Here is a 17832-nt window from a genome sequence, read left to right on the forward strand (position 1 = left end):
ATTCATTAACAAACACCAAAAAGAATATTTGAATATATACAGAGGCACTTGCTTTAATTAAAGATATTTAACATAGACTACCTTTATAATTAAAGAGTGCCCCATGAGTTCAAAACATTTTGACATTATTACTTATAATTCTTTAAGTATACAACTATTTATTTAGAGTTTTACTTATTAAAGCAAAAACAATGTTTAAGAAATTATATAATAATGAAGATAAAATAATATCTATAATTTTTTTTGTGAGGAAATAAAATCTGTCATCCATCCCATTGATAAGGAGAGGGAGAGATACTATATGTTATGTTTCTTTTGGTTCTCCCTGGAAACTATGCACAGGCTGATCTCTAGGGAATTCTAAGGAGGGTGTTGAAAGATTTAAGGACAACATTTTGATTCTTATAGTACACACTCCCACCCCAAATGGGTGTCCAAAATAATCAGAAACAGAAGTACTGGAATCTGAGTAGATAGCCACAAAGCAACTGTGCTGCAAGCTGAATGTATTTATGAATGACTCTTGGCTCAACTTTATATAAATTTTGATCACCTAAGCTAATAAGACGCCATCTCTAATTATGTGACCAGAAAAAGGCTTCTGTTACCATCTTGTTCATGGAGATATTAATGGAAGCTTGTTTTTGAAACAATAATGGGTTTATAAAGGAGCAGTTTTGTACTTGTTAATGGAGAGGGTGCTTAGATTTTTGGTTATGTTTTGGTTTAATTCAAAAAGATTTTAGAAGAGAAGAATTTCTTCTGATAGAAAAATATATGTATAGGAAGGAGCTTATTCCCAAGAGAACTAGATATCAAGAAAGTTAGCTTGAACATCAATGCAAAAACTCATGTTGGGTCAGGCACCATCCGATCAAGAAGAATCCCCCTGCGATGAAACCCTTGCTCTTAATTATATTTTATACTGTTTTATTTATTCTCTCCTGAAAACAATGCAAGAAACACAATCCCATGTTACCAAGAATTCTACAAGATTTGCTTTGGAAGCCTTTACTACTTTGTTAAGTCTTGAGGAGAAGCTGTTGTAAAGAAGGAGGACAAGAATGGTATGTGTTGGTCTATGTAGGGGATGAAAGACAGATGTGATGCAAACTTAAAAGATGAAAATTAAAGAAAGGAAAAGGAAAAAGGAAAACCCTAGTTGATCTGTTAGTAACACTGAAATTCAGTGACTGATATTATCCAACAAAGGTTAATACATCATCAAACCATTTCTTATAGAGAAGAAGAAAGTCGTTTCACCATGAACAAGAGGGACTATTTCCAGATATCATAGAGTCGAAAAATCCAAAAAAAAAAAAAGAACAGTTAGAAGAAAAAGAAGAACTAAAACAAAGATTAAAGAAAAAAAACCCTAAAATTAACATCAACATCAGAAGAAGTGGAAGTGGAAGAGGAAGAAGAAGCATGATCATGATGATGATGATGACGATAACTAGTCCATGAATTTCCTGACCTTTATGATCCAAGAATCCCGTTTCCGTCAATGCAAACTGCTTCTCAACAGAGCTTGAATTTTCCATCCATAGATCACATTCCACCCAAATCTGTCAAAACGGAGGCCTACCACCTGAGTTTCCTGGCCATCCTTCAACCGGTAACTGGACATTGGGAGGCATATTGAGCGGCAAATTGAAGAAAGGCAACCCCCCTGCGCCAGCTCCCGCATCAGCAAACATGTTATTTCCTCCTCCACCTCCGCTGCCGCCGCCGCCACTTTGCATCTGCAGCTGCTCATCTTCATCCAAGGGCAGCCTCTCGTAGGCTACATTTGTAAAGGATGCAGCTATGACAATAACGGGTCCTGCCGCCATCAGTTCCCCAACCACACTTCCTCCTACAACCTGGCCTTGTCCACCAGCCAAAAAGATTGTCAAACTGGTGGCACCTGGAGGAGCTGGTGGTGGCAAAAATGAACCTGAAAGTGATAATATTTCAAATCTGCCATGAAGAGTAACTATAGCTCCAGCTGCAGCCGGTTGCCTAATGCTCACGTTGGTCACCGTACCACTCCCACTCAGTATACAGATTCCTCTTTGCCTTCTCCGAGCGTAGTTTGCAACACAGTCAAACACATCACAGCCGTTCCCAACTTCAAGAATGTGAGCTCGGAGCGTGTTTGCACTCTCCCTTGTGATGATGACTGGAGGCTTCGGTTTGTTTTTGGAACCCGGAGGACGGCCTCTTGGCCTGCGGGCTACAAGGTCACCTGGGCCTGAGTTGCCTGCGTTGACTAGGTCCAGAGCTTGGTGAGAGACATCGTCTTGGTGATGGTCAGCCGAACCATACTGAGAACCAACTCCTCCACCACCAACACGGTCGTGCGAAGCTTCGTGGTCTTCAGGTTCAGGTTGGTGTTGGAGGTGAAGGTCGGGTCTGTGAAGCTGATGAACGTAGCGAGAAGCAGTGCCTAAATCAAGACCGGCCATGCCAGCATCAAAGGACAACAGAAAACAAGGAAAAACAAAGGATTAAAAATAAAAATTAAAAAAAATTATATATACTTCTATAAATTAAGTTTAGATTAAAAACTGTTTATGGGGGTTTGTTTATTTTAAGGGGAAATTATAAAGAAGAGGAAAAAGAAAGGGAAAGGCAAGGTCTCTCTCCGGGACTCGAAAGAAATAAAAGATTTGAATAGAGGCGAAGAAAGGGTTTTCCCTTTTTTTTAAAAAGAAAACCAACAACAAGAGGGGAGATCGAGTGCAGGGACAGGAAAGGGAAGAGGAAGGGGAAGAAGAAGAGGACGGAGAGGGGACAAAGTCTATAAAAAAAACGCAGTCATTTCTCACCCCCAAAAAGTTTAAATATATACATAAAATAATAATTGGTTGGGAAATTTTTTTATTTGCTTTTCCTTATTTTTTGAAACACAGGCTGGTGGATGCCAAGCCCATTCTCAATTTTCGGAGCGTGGACTCCCAAACATTGAGCGTATGTAAGTGTGTATATATATAAAACAAATTAAATTATATTATTAAATTAAATCATATATAGATCAAGAAATGAGTGACCAAATAGAGAAAAATATTACTACTACTTCAAAGAAGCTTTTATTCTTCCTAAAGGGATTTCTTCTACATTAATTATCATGTCACCGTGAAAACTAATCAAAAAATTAAAAAGAAAACACGCATAAATAACAAATGAATGTTTTAAATATAAGTTTCCATTCTATATTACACATATATTCATGACCTTCCTCTTTTTATTAGTGGAAAAGTCCTTTAATTAAAGAAATAACTTGATGCAGAAGCCAAAATGGTTTTGAATAAAAATTCAAGAGCTTGGGGAGAATTTTTTGAAAAAGATGACGAAATACATATATGGCATATACTTTCGTAATTAAGTGCTTGATTTTGTTATTAGATTGGATGGTGGGAGGGGCACGCGGGAGAAAGAGTGAGTAAGGGTGGTTGTTTCTTATGATGTTGTGATCTAATGATAAGAACATTTGAGCAAATGAACCCTAGACGGGGGAGGGCGATTGTGTGGGTGGGGTTAGATGATAGATGTTGGTCATGGGGGTTTGGACTTTGATGGCAAGGAAGAAATCTTAACCATGGTTAGTATTATACAAGTTGACCAAAGTTCGGGTTAAGAAGAGAGAAAGAGGCGCAATTACACAAAAATTAGATAAAAAAAAAAACCAATGGGAGCAAGTGGGGAATGGTGCTGCGGCGCCTGGGTCCCATTGTTGTCGCCTCCTCCCACTCCCTGGACGGCCCTCTCCTCCTCCTGGCCGTCACTGCCCCTTGCTTTGCTGAATTTGTATCATAATTTTGTACTATCAAATATCAGAGATTAATTAGCATGCATCTCGTTTACAATTACTAAATTCAATGCTTTTTATCAATTGGTTCTTGACTTCAGTTTGTTCCTCCTTAAGGGGAAAATTCAGTTACTTTCTTTTTAGGCAGTCTTTTATTTTTAAATTTTATATTGGTTTTATACATAGTGAAACTAATGCTTATTCATCACATAAATTATAACCCTCTTTCATGAATTTTAATTTGTCACTTTCATATTAAAGTATTCTATGATCAATTGCTGGGTTATGCTAATTCCATAAGACGACAAAAGTTGAGGAGCTAAGACCTAGAATTTAATAGTGACCCAAATTTAATACAACTGCTGGTTGATTTGGGTTTAAATATACACTATTTGCTGCTAATTAATTAATTACAAGTATGTCCTATAAATCTTTAATTAGTTTTTCCTTTCCCCTCTTAGGTACAAGGAGACGTGCAAGCTCATGCTGAGCAGCCCTTGAAAGTGAAAGCCTAACCAATTGCCATGACGCCTTTGGAAGTTTAATGGTGGTCGGACCGGGCAGTTAGGTTTTCTTCTTAGAGATTAGGGTTTCATACTTTGTTATCTATATTATTCTATATTTTTCAACAATAGCAAATTGAGATCATTAATCAGTGTTCCAATCCAATGCCTGATGAAATCATGGGCTTGTCATATACATTTGCGAATTCGCCTGATCCATTGATCTCTTTGATTTCTTTTTCTTTTAATTTGAAATTATAGAATAGATTAATGTTTATTAACAAAGGTTATTTAAATCTCGGGTCTACATTGGATGCCGGACCACCTGTTCAAGAAGGCATATACAACATAATAAAACTACAAATTTAATTAAATGTACTACTTAAATAATTGTGCAATTGATAAGACCCTTAATTTATTCAGTATAAGTTGCTCAATAAATTAAATATTTGACGTTTATAGAGTGCCAATCTTAATACAACATAGGAAGACATGAGTTAAATTTGGTGTATCCTTTTCCCTTTGTATATATATAGCACGACACAAATAAAAATTTAATTATTAGGATACAAATATATATAATTAAATAAGTCAATGAACATTATTATATATTATAACACATTCATAAATGGTAAACCACTTTCGATTATTTTGTTTGTTGGCTTTGCAACTTGTTAACTTGCTAATAACAAACTGTATCTTGTTTTTATATATATATAAAAATGAGAAGAAGAGAAAGGACCTTCTTTTTTGATATGGGAATGGTCACAGTTGATAACTATTTAAGGCAAGTTATAATTAGTTTTTAATTCGAGTGACTTATGAGCCAAAAAAAGTAATTAACTTGTAAAATATTTTGTTTATAATGTAAAATTTATAATTATGAATGGTTTTTTTTATATAATTTATATACAACATGATTTAGCTTCTATATAAGAGTGGTGCTATAATAAGAATAATTTAACAAAATCAGAAAGCAAATATTTAAGGGTTACTTCCTTCCATAGTTGAACCATTGGATAAGAAAATAAAAAAAAGCTTCCATGATTTTAAAAGGGCAAAGCTAGAATAAAACAAAACGTATGCATTTAAATGCTTGAATTAGCATATGGTCTCCACAAATTACATTGATCAGCTTCCACAGCAATCATGTGTCCAATGGAAAGAGTGAGCAATTTTGTTTGGAAATTTTGGTTTTGGTGTTCAAGAGGCGAAGCTACAAAGCAAAGAAGTCGGCATTTGCAAGCGTGTAAAAGTCTAAAAGGCTCCCAACATAGGGATTTTTATTTTCTTGCATGTGTTCTAAATTTCACTTGACCACACTTACCTAACTCCATATTGGAAACATGTACAAGTCAATCAACAAAGAAGAAAAAGAAAGAAATTTTCTTGGTTTGAAGCAAAGTACATAACTTTTATATATTTTATCTGAAATCAAAGAAAGTGTTCATATTCCCATTCAAACCACGAGGTCATATCGAGGCGTTGAAATTTACCAATGTAAATATTTGACTAAATTAATTCCCTTTATTTGACAGTAAACTACTTTAGGTAGCAATTTTTTCTTTCCTTAAGTAGAATAATGGTAAGTGGCCTTTGCAAAGCTATTTAACTATTTCTTTTTCTCTTCATGAAAAATATGTACATATTAGCTAGGCCAGTGCCAAAAGCCCAGTTAGGATTTCTCTATCTGCCGACTTTTTAAACCAAGAGTATGAGCTTGCTAGCTAGGATGCTTGACAAAAATTTTCCCCTTATGTTTTGCTTGTATATGATTAACGTCCACTAAAATAAATCCTAATTTGACTTTAATTATATTTTTTTAGATGACATATCATTTTATTTTGTAAAATTTTAAAAATCGTAACTATTTTAAATTGTAGTTACACTTCGTTCACATTAATTTAGTAGTAATATTAAGAGTACAATCTTTATTAATGTAAGTTATTTTTATAATTATATTTTATTTATAATGCTGTTAAAATTTCATCTAATGTAATTAAATCTATAAATATATTGCAAAAAATATACAAAAAATATTACTAAAAATATTTCAAATGCACATTTTAAAAATGTATAATCTTAAATCAAATTTGTTGTAATGATAGTGATATATATTGTATATAATACCATTAACCTTCTTTCTCCTTTTCCCATTCTCAAATTGTTTCTGTTGATTCGGAGATATCTCTAGACATTTTTGTTTACTTGTATCAATATCTATCTTAAATTTGGAAAGAGTTGTGTCTTTTTTATAATATTGGGTTGGGAAAAAGAGGGAGCAAGAGAATAGGCAGTGGGGTTTAAGGTATATGTCCGTACCATCACGCCCATCATCAAGAGTTAAAATAAAAATAAAAAAAAATTATTGTCGCTCATACTATTTATTTTTTTAGAATTTTTTATTATGTTAGCAGCAATTTATACATGAAGACAATCATTGTCGATTTCTTAGTCTCAAAAAAGTTCTATACTAAAAATGAGTTCTTAAATAACTGAAACATATATATATATATATGTTTATCCTCCCAAACATACTTTGTACTAATGAATTGATTGTTTAATTACCATTGTTGTTGTTGAAAAGATTAATTAATTAATTAGTTAAGCCAGCATTACAACAATATATATATCTAACAAAAGAAATAAAAAAATGCTACTACAATAAAGTTGCTCATGCACACTTCTAGGAGAGACTAAAGTTGATAGGTGAACAATTTTTTCTTCTTACTACTTGTTCAATGTTCACAAAACCATATTCCTTTCAAAGATCATCATAACCCTGATAGGCACTATCAAAGAAATTATGAAAATATGAGTGGTCCTTTCGTGCTTAAATCTCTTCGAAAATCTCATGTTTGAATTTTTAAATAAAAAGAGTAAATATATTTTTGAGATAAAACTGTAAGAAAAATAATATTTTAGTCTAATAATTTATTTTTTTAAACTTAATTAATTACACATACGGTATTAAAAATTAATTTCCACCCATTTTTTTTGATTGATATAAAACAATCTCAACACACTTTTGTTATTTTCCTTTTAACAATTAAAAGATACAAGATTGTATAAAGAAATATTTATCTACAGTTACAGGTGGGAAAACAAGAAGTTAGAATAAATGTAAACTTAAATAAATGTATGGCAACAACCTTGGTTTAACATTTAGTTATTATAGTACACTAAATTAAAAGGAATTGGGAGTTTTGGGAAGAACCCCTACTTAAGGCGCGTTAGGATCACATTGAGATAAATGGAGAGTAAAGGTGGCCGGTGAAGGTTTCTTGCTTGTCACAGATGTTTCTTAGTTCTTTAAAAGGACCCCAGGAAAGAAAGAAAGAGAAGAAGGTTTTGACATACGAATCACTAATGTCAAATCCAATTCTTGGATCCACGTAACCTCGACGCAGACTCTAGGGTTTATATACCTTGTCGTACTATTTCTTTATAAAGTTTTTTTGTACACTCCTTTTAAATGTTCTTGAAATGATTATTTTATACTCATTTCATATCTATATATACACACATGCATATTAATTATAAGAGAACTATAAACTCATTTTTAAAATATGAAATTATTGAATGTAACGATGTGTCCGTTTAACAATAAGTTCATTATCTTATTGGACAGTAATTTGATTTGAATACCATTAATTATAATGATTCAAGAAGACACCAAGATTGACCAGTAAATGAAGAGTGTTTAATTTATTCAAAGGTATAGTTCTAAAGTAGGTGAATTTGGGGAGGGGGGTTTGCCAATTTAAAATTTATTTGACTTGCAAATAGCAACATGTCAGGCTAACTTAACCCAAGGCTAAGATTGGCCCTCCAAAAAAAATAAAGACAAAATATAACTGGGGATCGGATATGTGGTGTAGGAAGTCATAGACTTTTGTACTTAGTGTCATTTTGTTGGAAATTATACTCACCTGCCAAAGCTGAAAAAATTGGCCTTTGATTATTGGTTGAAGTTCATCGTTATCTTTCTTCAAATTAGTTGACCGGAGTCACACATGAACATGCAAAATCAATTAATGAATGTGACTTCTTTTTCTTTTTTTAACAGGAGAAGAGTACTTGAGACTTAAATTTAAATATCTACCTACAATTTTCAACCCAGTTAGAGATTTTAATTTAAAGGTTTTGAATTTAAATTCTGAGATTGAAATAGTAAAAAAATTATTTATTATTATACAATCTAAATAAAATTGATCTTCAACATGATAAAAAATTTGTATATAATTTCATTTTATTTTTATCAAATTAACAAAATTTTTTAAGTATACTAAGTTACATTAGATACAAAATTTATTTATAGTAATAGAATAATCTGATTAATTATTTTAAAAAATCTGCTAGCATTTCTTCTCATGCATGGGGTATATAATTTTTTTTTCCATTCTTGTAATAGGAAATAAAAAAAAAAAAGGACTATGTGTGGTAGTTAATAGTCGTGAAGTACAGGGCACAGAGTTCCTCGGACAAAGCTTAAATTGTGGTGGAAAACCGTGGTACGAGGTTGTGAACTGGGGAAAGAACCATGCCCATTCTTTAAGCTATTTCCAAACCGATAGAATCCAGAGCGTAAAAGAAAGAAGGAAAGAAAGAAAGCAATAGTTTCAAACTGTTTTTATAGTTAAATAAAAGTCTAAAGTCTATGCAAATTTGAAAGGCTAGGGTTTCTCCCTTGGAATAAATTAATTGCTTAATTAAGACTTGGCAACATTTGCCTTCTAAACAAATAAACAAGGACCACCAAATTAAAAAAATTCTAAGATGCACCAATTGTAAAATTAACACTTTCAAAGTGCAAGTGGCACATTGGACTTGACGTGCCGATTTGGGTTTGGTTACAAATTGTGTACCTAAATTGATTTCAATGGTCAAAATTTGTAAGGTGACCCTAATTTTCATACTTTTGTCAAAACTTAATTTAGTAACAAAAAATATGATCATTGAGAAATTAAAAATAATATGGGGGGCTCACGATGTTTGCAAAAACCAATGAGGAGACTTGAGTGACAGGTAAAGAGAGAGGTGAAGGACGGGTTCAGGAATGAGAGATTTTGTGATCACAATGCAAAGCAACAGGGCATGTAATTCGATCAGTCGGGGTGGTCAGTCGTCAGTGACCAAAGACCAAGGAAGCTAGCTAGTAAGAGGAAGAGAGGACAGTCTAAGGAAAGCGAAGTAGGTGGTTAAAAGCTGGGGCTAGCTGTCTTTGTTTTCATGAGTAAAAACTGATCGCCACCTTCTCTCTCTTCCTGGGTGGAGTCTGCAGAGTGAGCGAAGGGGTTGTGGGGGGGGGCGTGGAAGAAGTTGCAGTGTAAGGTTTGTTGAAGGGGAGATCACGTGCGGCCGGTGTCCAAAGTCAAAACGCAGGGAAAGGCCACCGTATAGCTGTCGGCCACGAGGCAGCTGTCACTTTCATCGGGAATTGCTCTCTCTTTCTTTCAAAAAATTTTTTCTTCCCCTTGAATTCCGGGGGGACTCTGAGAAACCAAAGCCAATAGCCCTGCAATTACCTGCCCCACCATTTGATCACCTTGCTTGCTTGCTGCTGGCCCTTTCTGCACTACTGTTTCTACCATTAAATTGTCACTCGCATTTATGGTAACAAAACCCAAAAACAAAAGAAAAAATGTACCAATTTTTTCATAATTTATGCTAGTAACAGCCGTTGGTTCATTGCAATATTCATAAAACTATTTAAACAGGTGATTGTTGTCAAGGAATAAAGTTCACTATTTTTAAAATAGAAAACCCTTTTTTCTTTCGTTAATCAAAATATAAGATTAAAATATAATTTCTTAATTCGTACAAAATTGAGGTTTCCCCTATAATTAGGAAAACAAAAATAAAAGCTGTGGTTGTGGTTTGCAGTACGGAGGATGATTGATGACACGCGAGTAATGAGTGCGTGGAAGAAATTAATAAATGTCATTGACAAGTCTGATATTCCTGTCCTGGGCAGGTAGCAAGTAATTTCTTTCTACCTAGGTTGCTTTGGCAAGAAAGAAAAAGGCATAGCAAGAACCTTATCCTTTCGAATCCTAGAAAAGTGCATCCTCTCCTCTCCTCTCCTCCCGCCCCCTGAATTCTAGGTCCCCAGAGCTGAGCTTCAGTTCCTGATGAGTCTCCACATCAAACTTCTCCTTCACCGTAAAATCTGTAGTCTCAGAGGTTGGGCGAGTGCGTGTAGTATGACTTTTTGGGTCACAAAAGCCAAACCCACGGGAGGGCTAAAGAACCTTCAAAAGAAACAAAGGTAAGGAAAGAGAGGTTTTTTGACATGTGATGGAGACATTGAGGGATTTGGGAAGCAGAGTTGGTGGATCTTCCAAGGACGGATCGGGTCAAATCAATGAACCAGGTCAAGCCCTTTTGGCTTTTTCTCATCCCCCTTCTTTCTCTTTCTCAAAACAACACAACACCAAAGGAAAAAAGTGTCAACGAATTACCATTGGCTAGGCTCTGAAAAATACGATGGACATCTTCCCATATTCACGGGCTGTAGCCCGTGAGAGATGCCGTGAGCTGCTCTTGCATTGCATGGGGGGTTTCCCAGCATTCTTGTTCGTCTCTTGGACTATTCCACTGAATCTGCAACTTGTAATTCTTTCTATTAAACGTGGATTAGATATTGGATAGTACGGTAGCTGGCTATTCTTTTGGTTTGAATTAACTCCTACTTGTCCAAATCATGCTTTTGTAACTCATCGTAAAACGATGCGCCATTGATTATGATTTCTTGTTATCTAACCACGACATTAAATGCAATTTTTAGTCAATTACTTCAAGCTTGAATTCCAAGTGAATCCAAAATTTGGTCAATAGGAGGGATCAAACCCTTCTCTCGGAAAGCCTAAAGCCTCCTATGACTGACAAGCTCTCCTTCGTTAGTTTTCATAAGTTCATTGCAAAGGAAATTAATGCATTCAATTTGTAATCCTACGAATAGGTATAATCAAGACAAAAAAATAATCTGATGTGCATCGCTTGGGGCTACTACAATAGGTCAAAGAACAACATTAATTTTGACCTTTACTGAGGAATCTTGATTCTCTTTTCATTTTAAGATGGTAAACTTTGAGCTGCGAGATGTGACTAGGGAAAGATCAATCATAGTTGTCTTCGTCCCAAATTGACCACCTCAAATAATTGAGACCACTAGGCTTCGTATGATTCTTCCAAGTAAGTGCTGGCATGGAGTTTAAGTTCATGCGCTAATTTGTCGTCTTTTAAAATAAAAAAAATTAACAATATCTTTTAGGTAATTTCAATGAAAACATCTACATCAACCAATTAGACCGCGTCTTTGGACTTGAAACATGTAATTAACTTCCCTAATCTATGCTTAAATCCGGGGTCCCGCTAGTTTCTGTTTCTTTAATTCAACTTGATTAATTTAATAATCCATGATCACACAATCTTGCTACCAAATATCGGCTTAATGTATGTAATTCATATGGAAAATTTTTTGCTCCTTCTTCTTAATTATGATGACAATCTCGACCGTCGTGAGGTTTTTGGTCTCTATGGTTCACACAAAAAGCACAAAGTATGAATGAGTCTTTTAATCACTGATTTCAAATTTTAACTACCTTCATTTAAATAATCAAGACTTAACAAAGTGAACAGTTTCAATATGTTTATTTATTTTGCTTAAGATCAAACAGAAAGATATAATGAAATATTGAAGAACTGTTTCCTTAGGTATTGATTAGTGGTGGAGTTTCAAGGATTAAAAAAATACTAGCTACTTTCTCTGATTTTTTATATGTTTTTTTTAATTATTTTGATTAGGAAAGATTGGGATATATAAATGAAAAAGCCTAATCCTCGGATAAATTTTCTTGTCCAATCATTACACGATGAGCACGTCCTTCCTTAAGGTTTGTAAAGAGAAAGTATAATATATATTAAAAAAATAAAAAAAAAATCTGCAGACCCTATTGGATCTTTCTACTACAAAGTAACATTCTCTTTTTCTTATTATAAGTTAAATTCAATTAATACAATTACTATATATGTTAGTTTAATAATTCTCTCTTTCATCAAAAAAGAATATTATACATATGAAATAAATAAAGGCTCTACCATACAAGGGAACAGCCTCATTTGGTTTTAGTATATATTAATTTTGAACAAAAGAACATAACAGATCATTGATTATTAAAATTTTGAGGTCAAATATTAAACTATGTCCTGGGTTTCCAAAAAGGTGGTTTTATGAAATATTATCACACTGAAAATGAAGGATGTGATGCTTATCATTATAAATATGCAATTTGAATTTTCAGCAAGCAATGTTGGATCTCAGTAAATCTTCACTAGATATTGTAGGATACTAAGATTTTTTTTAATGATATAAATTTTCTTTTTTTGATTTAGGACATTAAATAAGTGAGAAGTGATTAAAAATAAGGAAAAGGTATTAATGATAGTGTCTTGGACTCTAGAGTACAAATAACAAAAGATATAATGATTTGTCAGTAAATCAGTCAAATTCTGATTTTACACTATGATTTGAAACAATTGATTATTTTCATTTATCCTGATATTTTTTTTTGTTCCTATAGCATATTTGAATTTATCTTGTTTAATTTCTTCTTCATTTCATTTTTGGCTCTATCACATGGCATGGGATGTTTCTGGGGGGAAATCATGTTGCTTGATGAATGTAAGGTCCACATGTATACATATATTTGATTTGGAGTTGTACAGTATATAGATTAGGATAAACAGAGAGAGAGAGAGAGAGGGGGGGGCGGGGGTGTTAATCTTCATATATATATGTTTATATAGTTTTTATTTTCCCCATCGTATTAACAAAATAAAAAATGTGAATAAGGTCAATTTTAGTGATGTTGCATATGCTTTTCCTCCCATTGTTTCATATATAATTTGGGGGGTGAGGGAATTTCTGCTTGGATTTTCCTCTCTCTGCATCACATTTCTATGGAAGTGCCTTTGATGTCAATTCATGGGTTCCATTTCTTTTACATCATAGAGGGTGTTAAAACTGACCACCTACACAATCATCTATGAAGCTTGCTATTTCATCAAACTATGATACTGCTTTTCTTTTTTCAAATGCTTAACCAGCAAGCAAGGAGAAGACATTTTTTGGGAAGCATGGACTGGATAAATATATATAACTCAATTACATTCTTAACAACCATGGACTCTTATCATCTACTTTTGCACTTTATATGACCCAGAAAAAGTGTGTAACTTTAGTTAAATCCTTAAATTTTGATAGACTCATTTCCTTTTGATTGAACTTAAAAGTACCTACGACCTTAACAGAAATCCAAGATCTCATATAGGAACCAGAATTTCCTACACCTTTTCCAACTTATAATTATTGATCAGTCACAAAAAACTCCCAAGAGAATTCTCCACATTTTCCAAGTTGTGGCAAAATTATACTATTGGAATCTGTCTTGTTTTTTTTTATGACTCTCCTTCTTTGGGTCAATTGGGAGGCCTTAACCATTATGGTATGACACTGTTTTCAATCATTATACAGTGAAATGGAAAATTGCTTACTGTTTTTTCTATCAAAAACACACATTCATATTCAGAAATCTGGAGTAATTAAAACTGATTATGTTATGGGATTTGGAGGCCATATGATACCAAGATTGCAAGGCCCGCAAGGATCAGGCCAAAAGGGAAAACTATAGCTTTACTCTGTCTGAGCAAACAATTCCCATTGTAAATCATATTAGCTGTATTGCTTTTGAGAGACTTGAAAACACATCATCAGCATCATTTTGACAAAACACAATAACACATCCAAACCATCTTTTTGAAAAATGCTTCACTAAAGCCAACTTGTAAAACAGCATATCTATTATTCAATCAATCATAGTTTAATATTAATTCCTTTGTAGCTTTCAAAAAAGGCCCTACAATTAATAAAATAATCTGCATAAACAAACCCATTAGCGCATAGATTCCATGGTGTTTAAAATGTTAATTAATCAAAAAGAAAAAGTTAAAAAGGAAAAAAAAAATCATGGGTACAACACTATGAGCATGAGGGAACCACGTGGATGATTAAGACTTCATTGTCGTTTTATTATCATTTTGCGTGGACTGGGGTGGGCTCTATCTTCTCCACTTGCATTACTTTTAAAAACATCTGGGTTAAAGAAAAACTTGTATTTAAGATATGGTCAAGAAATCCAGGCAATTTAATTTAATTTTTTAGCTGTGGAATTAAGGAAATTAATAACTTAAATCAACTATTGCCTCCTCATCCAATGTTTTGCCGCATTCTTAAAACATGCTAAATAGCATGTAATTAAATAAGAATGATACAGAGAATTTAATCTTAAGAAACCTTTCCTTTTATTGATAAACGTTCACCCCATAAAAAACTGCCTGTCAGCTTGTTAAGAGGACATAATTTTATCAGGGTCCTAACTAAGAGACACAGCAAATGTGATGTTGCGGTTGCGGGGGTTGGAATAGAGAAATGAGTGCTTTTATTTGGACTCGGCGCTTGATGAGCTTACTGTTTATCTCTTCGCGGATGCAGCAGCTTTTGTGTATCAAAGCAAACATCGCTTGCTTCAATGCATGTTTTCCCTTAGAATGCAGGATATGCCTGTGCTCTTCTTCAAGCTATTACCCTAGCTTTTAGATCAGCTTTTGCACAATTACCCATAGCTTAAGCTCATGTTTATCCAAATGGATATAGAAATTAATCAAATTCGGTTTGTTTCTAGTAAGAATTTTGACCCCCTACCACTTTAATTTCCTTCGTCATATTTGGCTCGAGAACATCCCTAGTTTATTACTTTTGAGAAATATCGAGACATATCAAAGTTTGTCTGTTGAAAAACATAGTTGCCATTACCATTTCTTTGAACAGCCTTAACACCAAGTAATTACAAGATCAGATGAAATTAATTAGAGTAGTCAAACTCGAGTAAATAACATAATCCACAATGATTTGGTAGAGATATGCCCACAAGGGCACAACAACCTGATAATGTTAAATTTATCAAGTAGCAAAGTTCATAGTAATGATTTGATTTCCCAAATTTAAGGCTAGAAGGTTGAAGAAAATGGATAACTTTTCTTAAATTAAGTAGTTTGCCCATCTATAAAGAAAATAAATCAATAAAATTAAAGAAGTTTGGCCATGTGATTATTTTCCATCTCTTACTCAAGTCAGCCTACTATTGATGATGATTGCATATGATAACTACTAAAACAAAATTTATTTGTTAAATATTATCTTTTCAAGAATTATTCAACTTTTGTGCTTTTGAGTTCGGCACTTCATGAATTTATATTAAAAGATTATACAGATCCCTTTAATTTGTTCTCTTTCCTTGAAATTCTCCCTTTAATTCCCTACTAATAGGTGGATGCATGGTGTCGAAAGTGGCCTTCGATTTGACATGAATGTAATTAAATACTCCCTTATTTCCCTCACGCTACCAAAAGGATCCATAAAATCTTAGAAACCAAGGGCAAACTAATAAAACTAAGATGCCACCCACTCGACAATCTGCCCAACAATTTTTGTTTTCCTAAAATGAGTAACAATATCATTTTGTTCAAATAGTTGAATTGTTGGATAACTCGCAAATGATATAAATATGATAAATACTAAATTTATAAATATTTATTTTTACAAATAATTTGACAATCAAATGTGTTATTTAATTTTTGACAAAAAAGAGTCATTATTACGATGCATATGAAATATTATATAAAAAGACTAAAATGTGAACATCATGGGTTATATAATGCCACTAAGAAAAGCTTGAAAAATGGTTAACCATCATTTGTTGACCAAGAAAATTAAGAGAAAAATCAATATAGATCAAAGAGTGGAAGATGGGGAAGCAATTACAACGGAGGGAGGAGCATATAAAATATTATGAGCCATGAAAAGGTCCAAAAGTCATCACTCAAAGTTTGCCACGTGAACGTCTTGAGCAAGTGTAAATGAAGAGGCCCAAACACCGAAGCGTTCCCATGTGCGTTTTGGGTTCCGGGGGGGGGGGCTTATTCCTTCCACGCTCCCACGTGACAACCAGTTTTTTGCAGCTCTTACAGTTCAGATCTGCTGGGGTCCCCTCTGCTTCTCGATCCATTTCGTGCTTTCTGATAATTAAACCCAAATTTTAACAATTTATTAGGACCATAATTGCAATTAAATGACCACTCCAGCGTGAACGATGCACTGATCAAATATATCTTCTAGTGTTTCCTCAACCTCCGGAAGATAGTTACATTTCAATAAATAAAAATCCATTGGGACAATTTAGTATCTCATTTTATATCTTTTTCATGGTTTGTTTCTATTATAAATTTAAAATTTAAAATTTTTTATTGATCACATACAATTAAATACGTGACTTAAAATTATGTAAAAAATTCCGAACGAGACATCCAAAGATGGAAGATTTGTACAATCTCGTCTTCTTTCCTCTTACACCAATTACCCTGATTAAGTCCATAAATAGGATTCTATCCTTATGCTTTGGTTTGAATCTCATCTATTTGTGGACTAATGCAAGTAAGATGTTTCCAATAACCAATTTCCTTGTCATAAGAGGTTTAAAGTTTGGGTTTTGAATGGAAAATCGTATAGTAATGCAAAGGCAGCAACTATGAAAAGTATAAGAAGCACCAGCAAGGGATAGAAATCACTTGGCTGGGACTAGCTAGGTAGACAGAAACAGAAGCACCTCGTTCCAGACCCCCGGCCCCTTGAAGAAAAGCATTTCTATTGCTTTATAACTTCAAGAATTGATCAAAACCCATCATTAATCTCAATAAAACAAGTCCTTAGCTCCAAAAGAAAGATCAATGGAGAGAGAGAACGACTATTGTGCCACTGATAGCGACGACACCATTTCTATAGCTTTTTTGTTAATTTTTTTAATATGAACCCCTCGAAGCTTTATTCAATTGGGTTTCTTCCAAGAGATAATTAAGCCTTTTCATGAATGGAACAGGAACCGTTTCCCAATATTAAACTCAAATAAAGTCGACTAAAAAAGCCTTAACAAGAAAGATTATATATTAATTAAGAGAATATAATAATAGGGAAATGGAGGTAAAGCAAAAGAAAGCATAGTTAATGGAGCCAAAAAAGTCCAAATAAGAGGCCTCCTTTTGAGAAGCGGAAAGCATATGCAAATGCAAGCTGGGGTACATGGTGCCAAGAGTGGGTGGAGAGTGACGAGCCGTGAGAAGCGCTCTTTTCCTCACTGCGCATTGATTCTCCATCTCTCAATACTGCTGGCACAGTTGGTGCGTGGCCGGTGCTAACGCCCTCAAACTTGTTATGGACTCCAAACACAAGGCTCATTGAGCATTACCCATGTTAATTCCCTAAGGTCAACCAGGGCAGCTCCTCGTGTGCCAACATATGCGGAGAGAGAGAGAGAGAGGTCAGCCACTAAGAAAGATTGGCTTTCAAATTGCTAAGGTTTACAAGCTGAGGATGCCTTGACAGAGGTGAACAAAATAGAGATAAGATAATCGAATTGAGTG

The 17832-nt window shown here is 34.0% G+C and overlaps 1 protein-coding gene across 1 annotated transcript; it reads right to left on the reverse strand.

Moving 5' to 3' along the window:
- Positions 1-1281: 1281 nt before the first annotated feature.
- LOC110416242 (AT-hook motif nuclear-localized protein 23-like) lies at positions 1282-2724 on the reverse strand. The gene has a single exon (XM_021428162.1). It carries the CDS (start codon positions 2448-2450, stop codon positions 1572-1574), a length of 879 nt encoding a protein of 292 aa, XP_021283837.1. The 5' UTR covers positions 2451-2724; the 3' UTR covers positions 1282-1571.
- Positions 2725-17832: the final 15108 nt, after the last annotated feature.

The sequence above is a fragment of the Theobroma umbraticum genome, unplaced genomic scaffold (assembly GCF_002168275.2).
Source record: "Theobroma umbraticum cultivar Fairchild unplaced genomic scaffold, ASM216827v3 scaffold_30.0, whole genome shotgun sequence".
In the NCBI taxonomy this organism is placed as follows: Eukaryota; Viridiplantae; Streptophyta; class Magnoliopsida; order Malvales; family Malvaceae; genus Theobroma; species Theobroma umbraticum.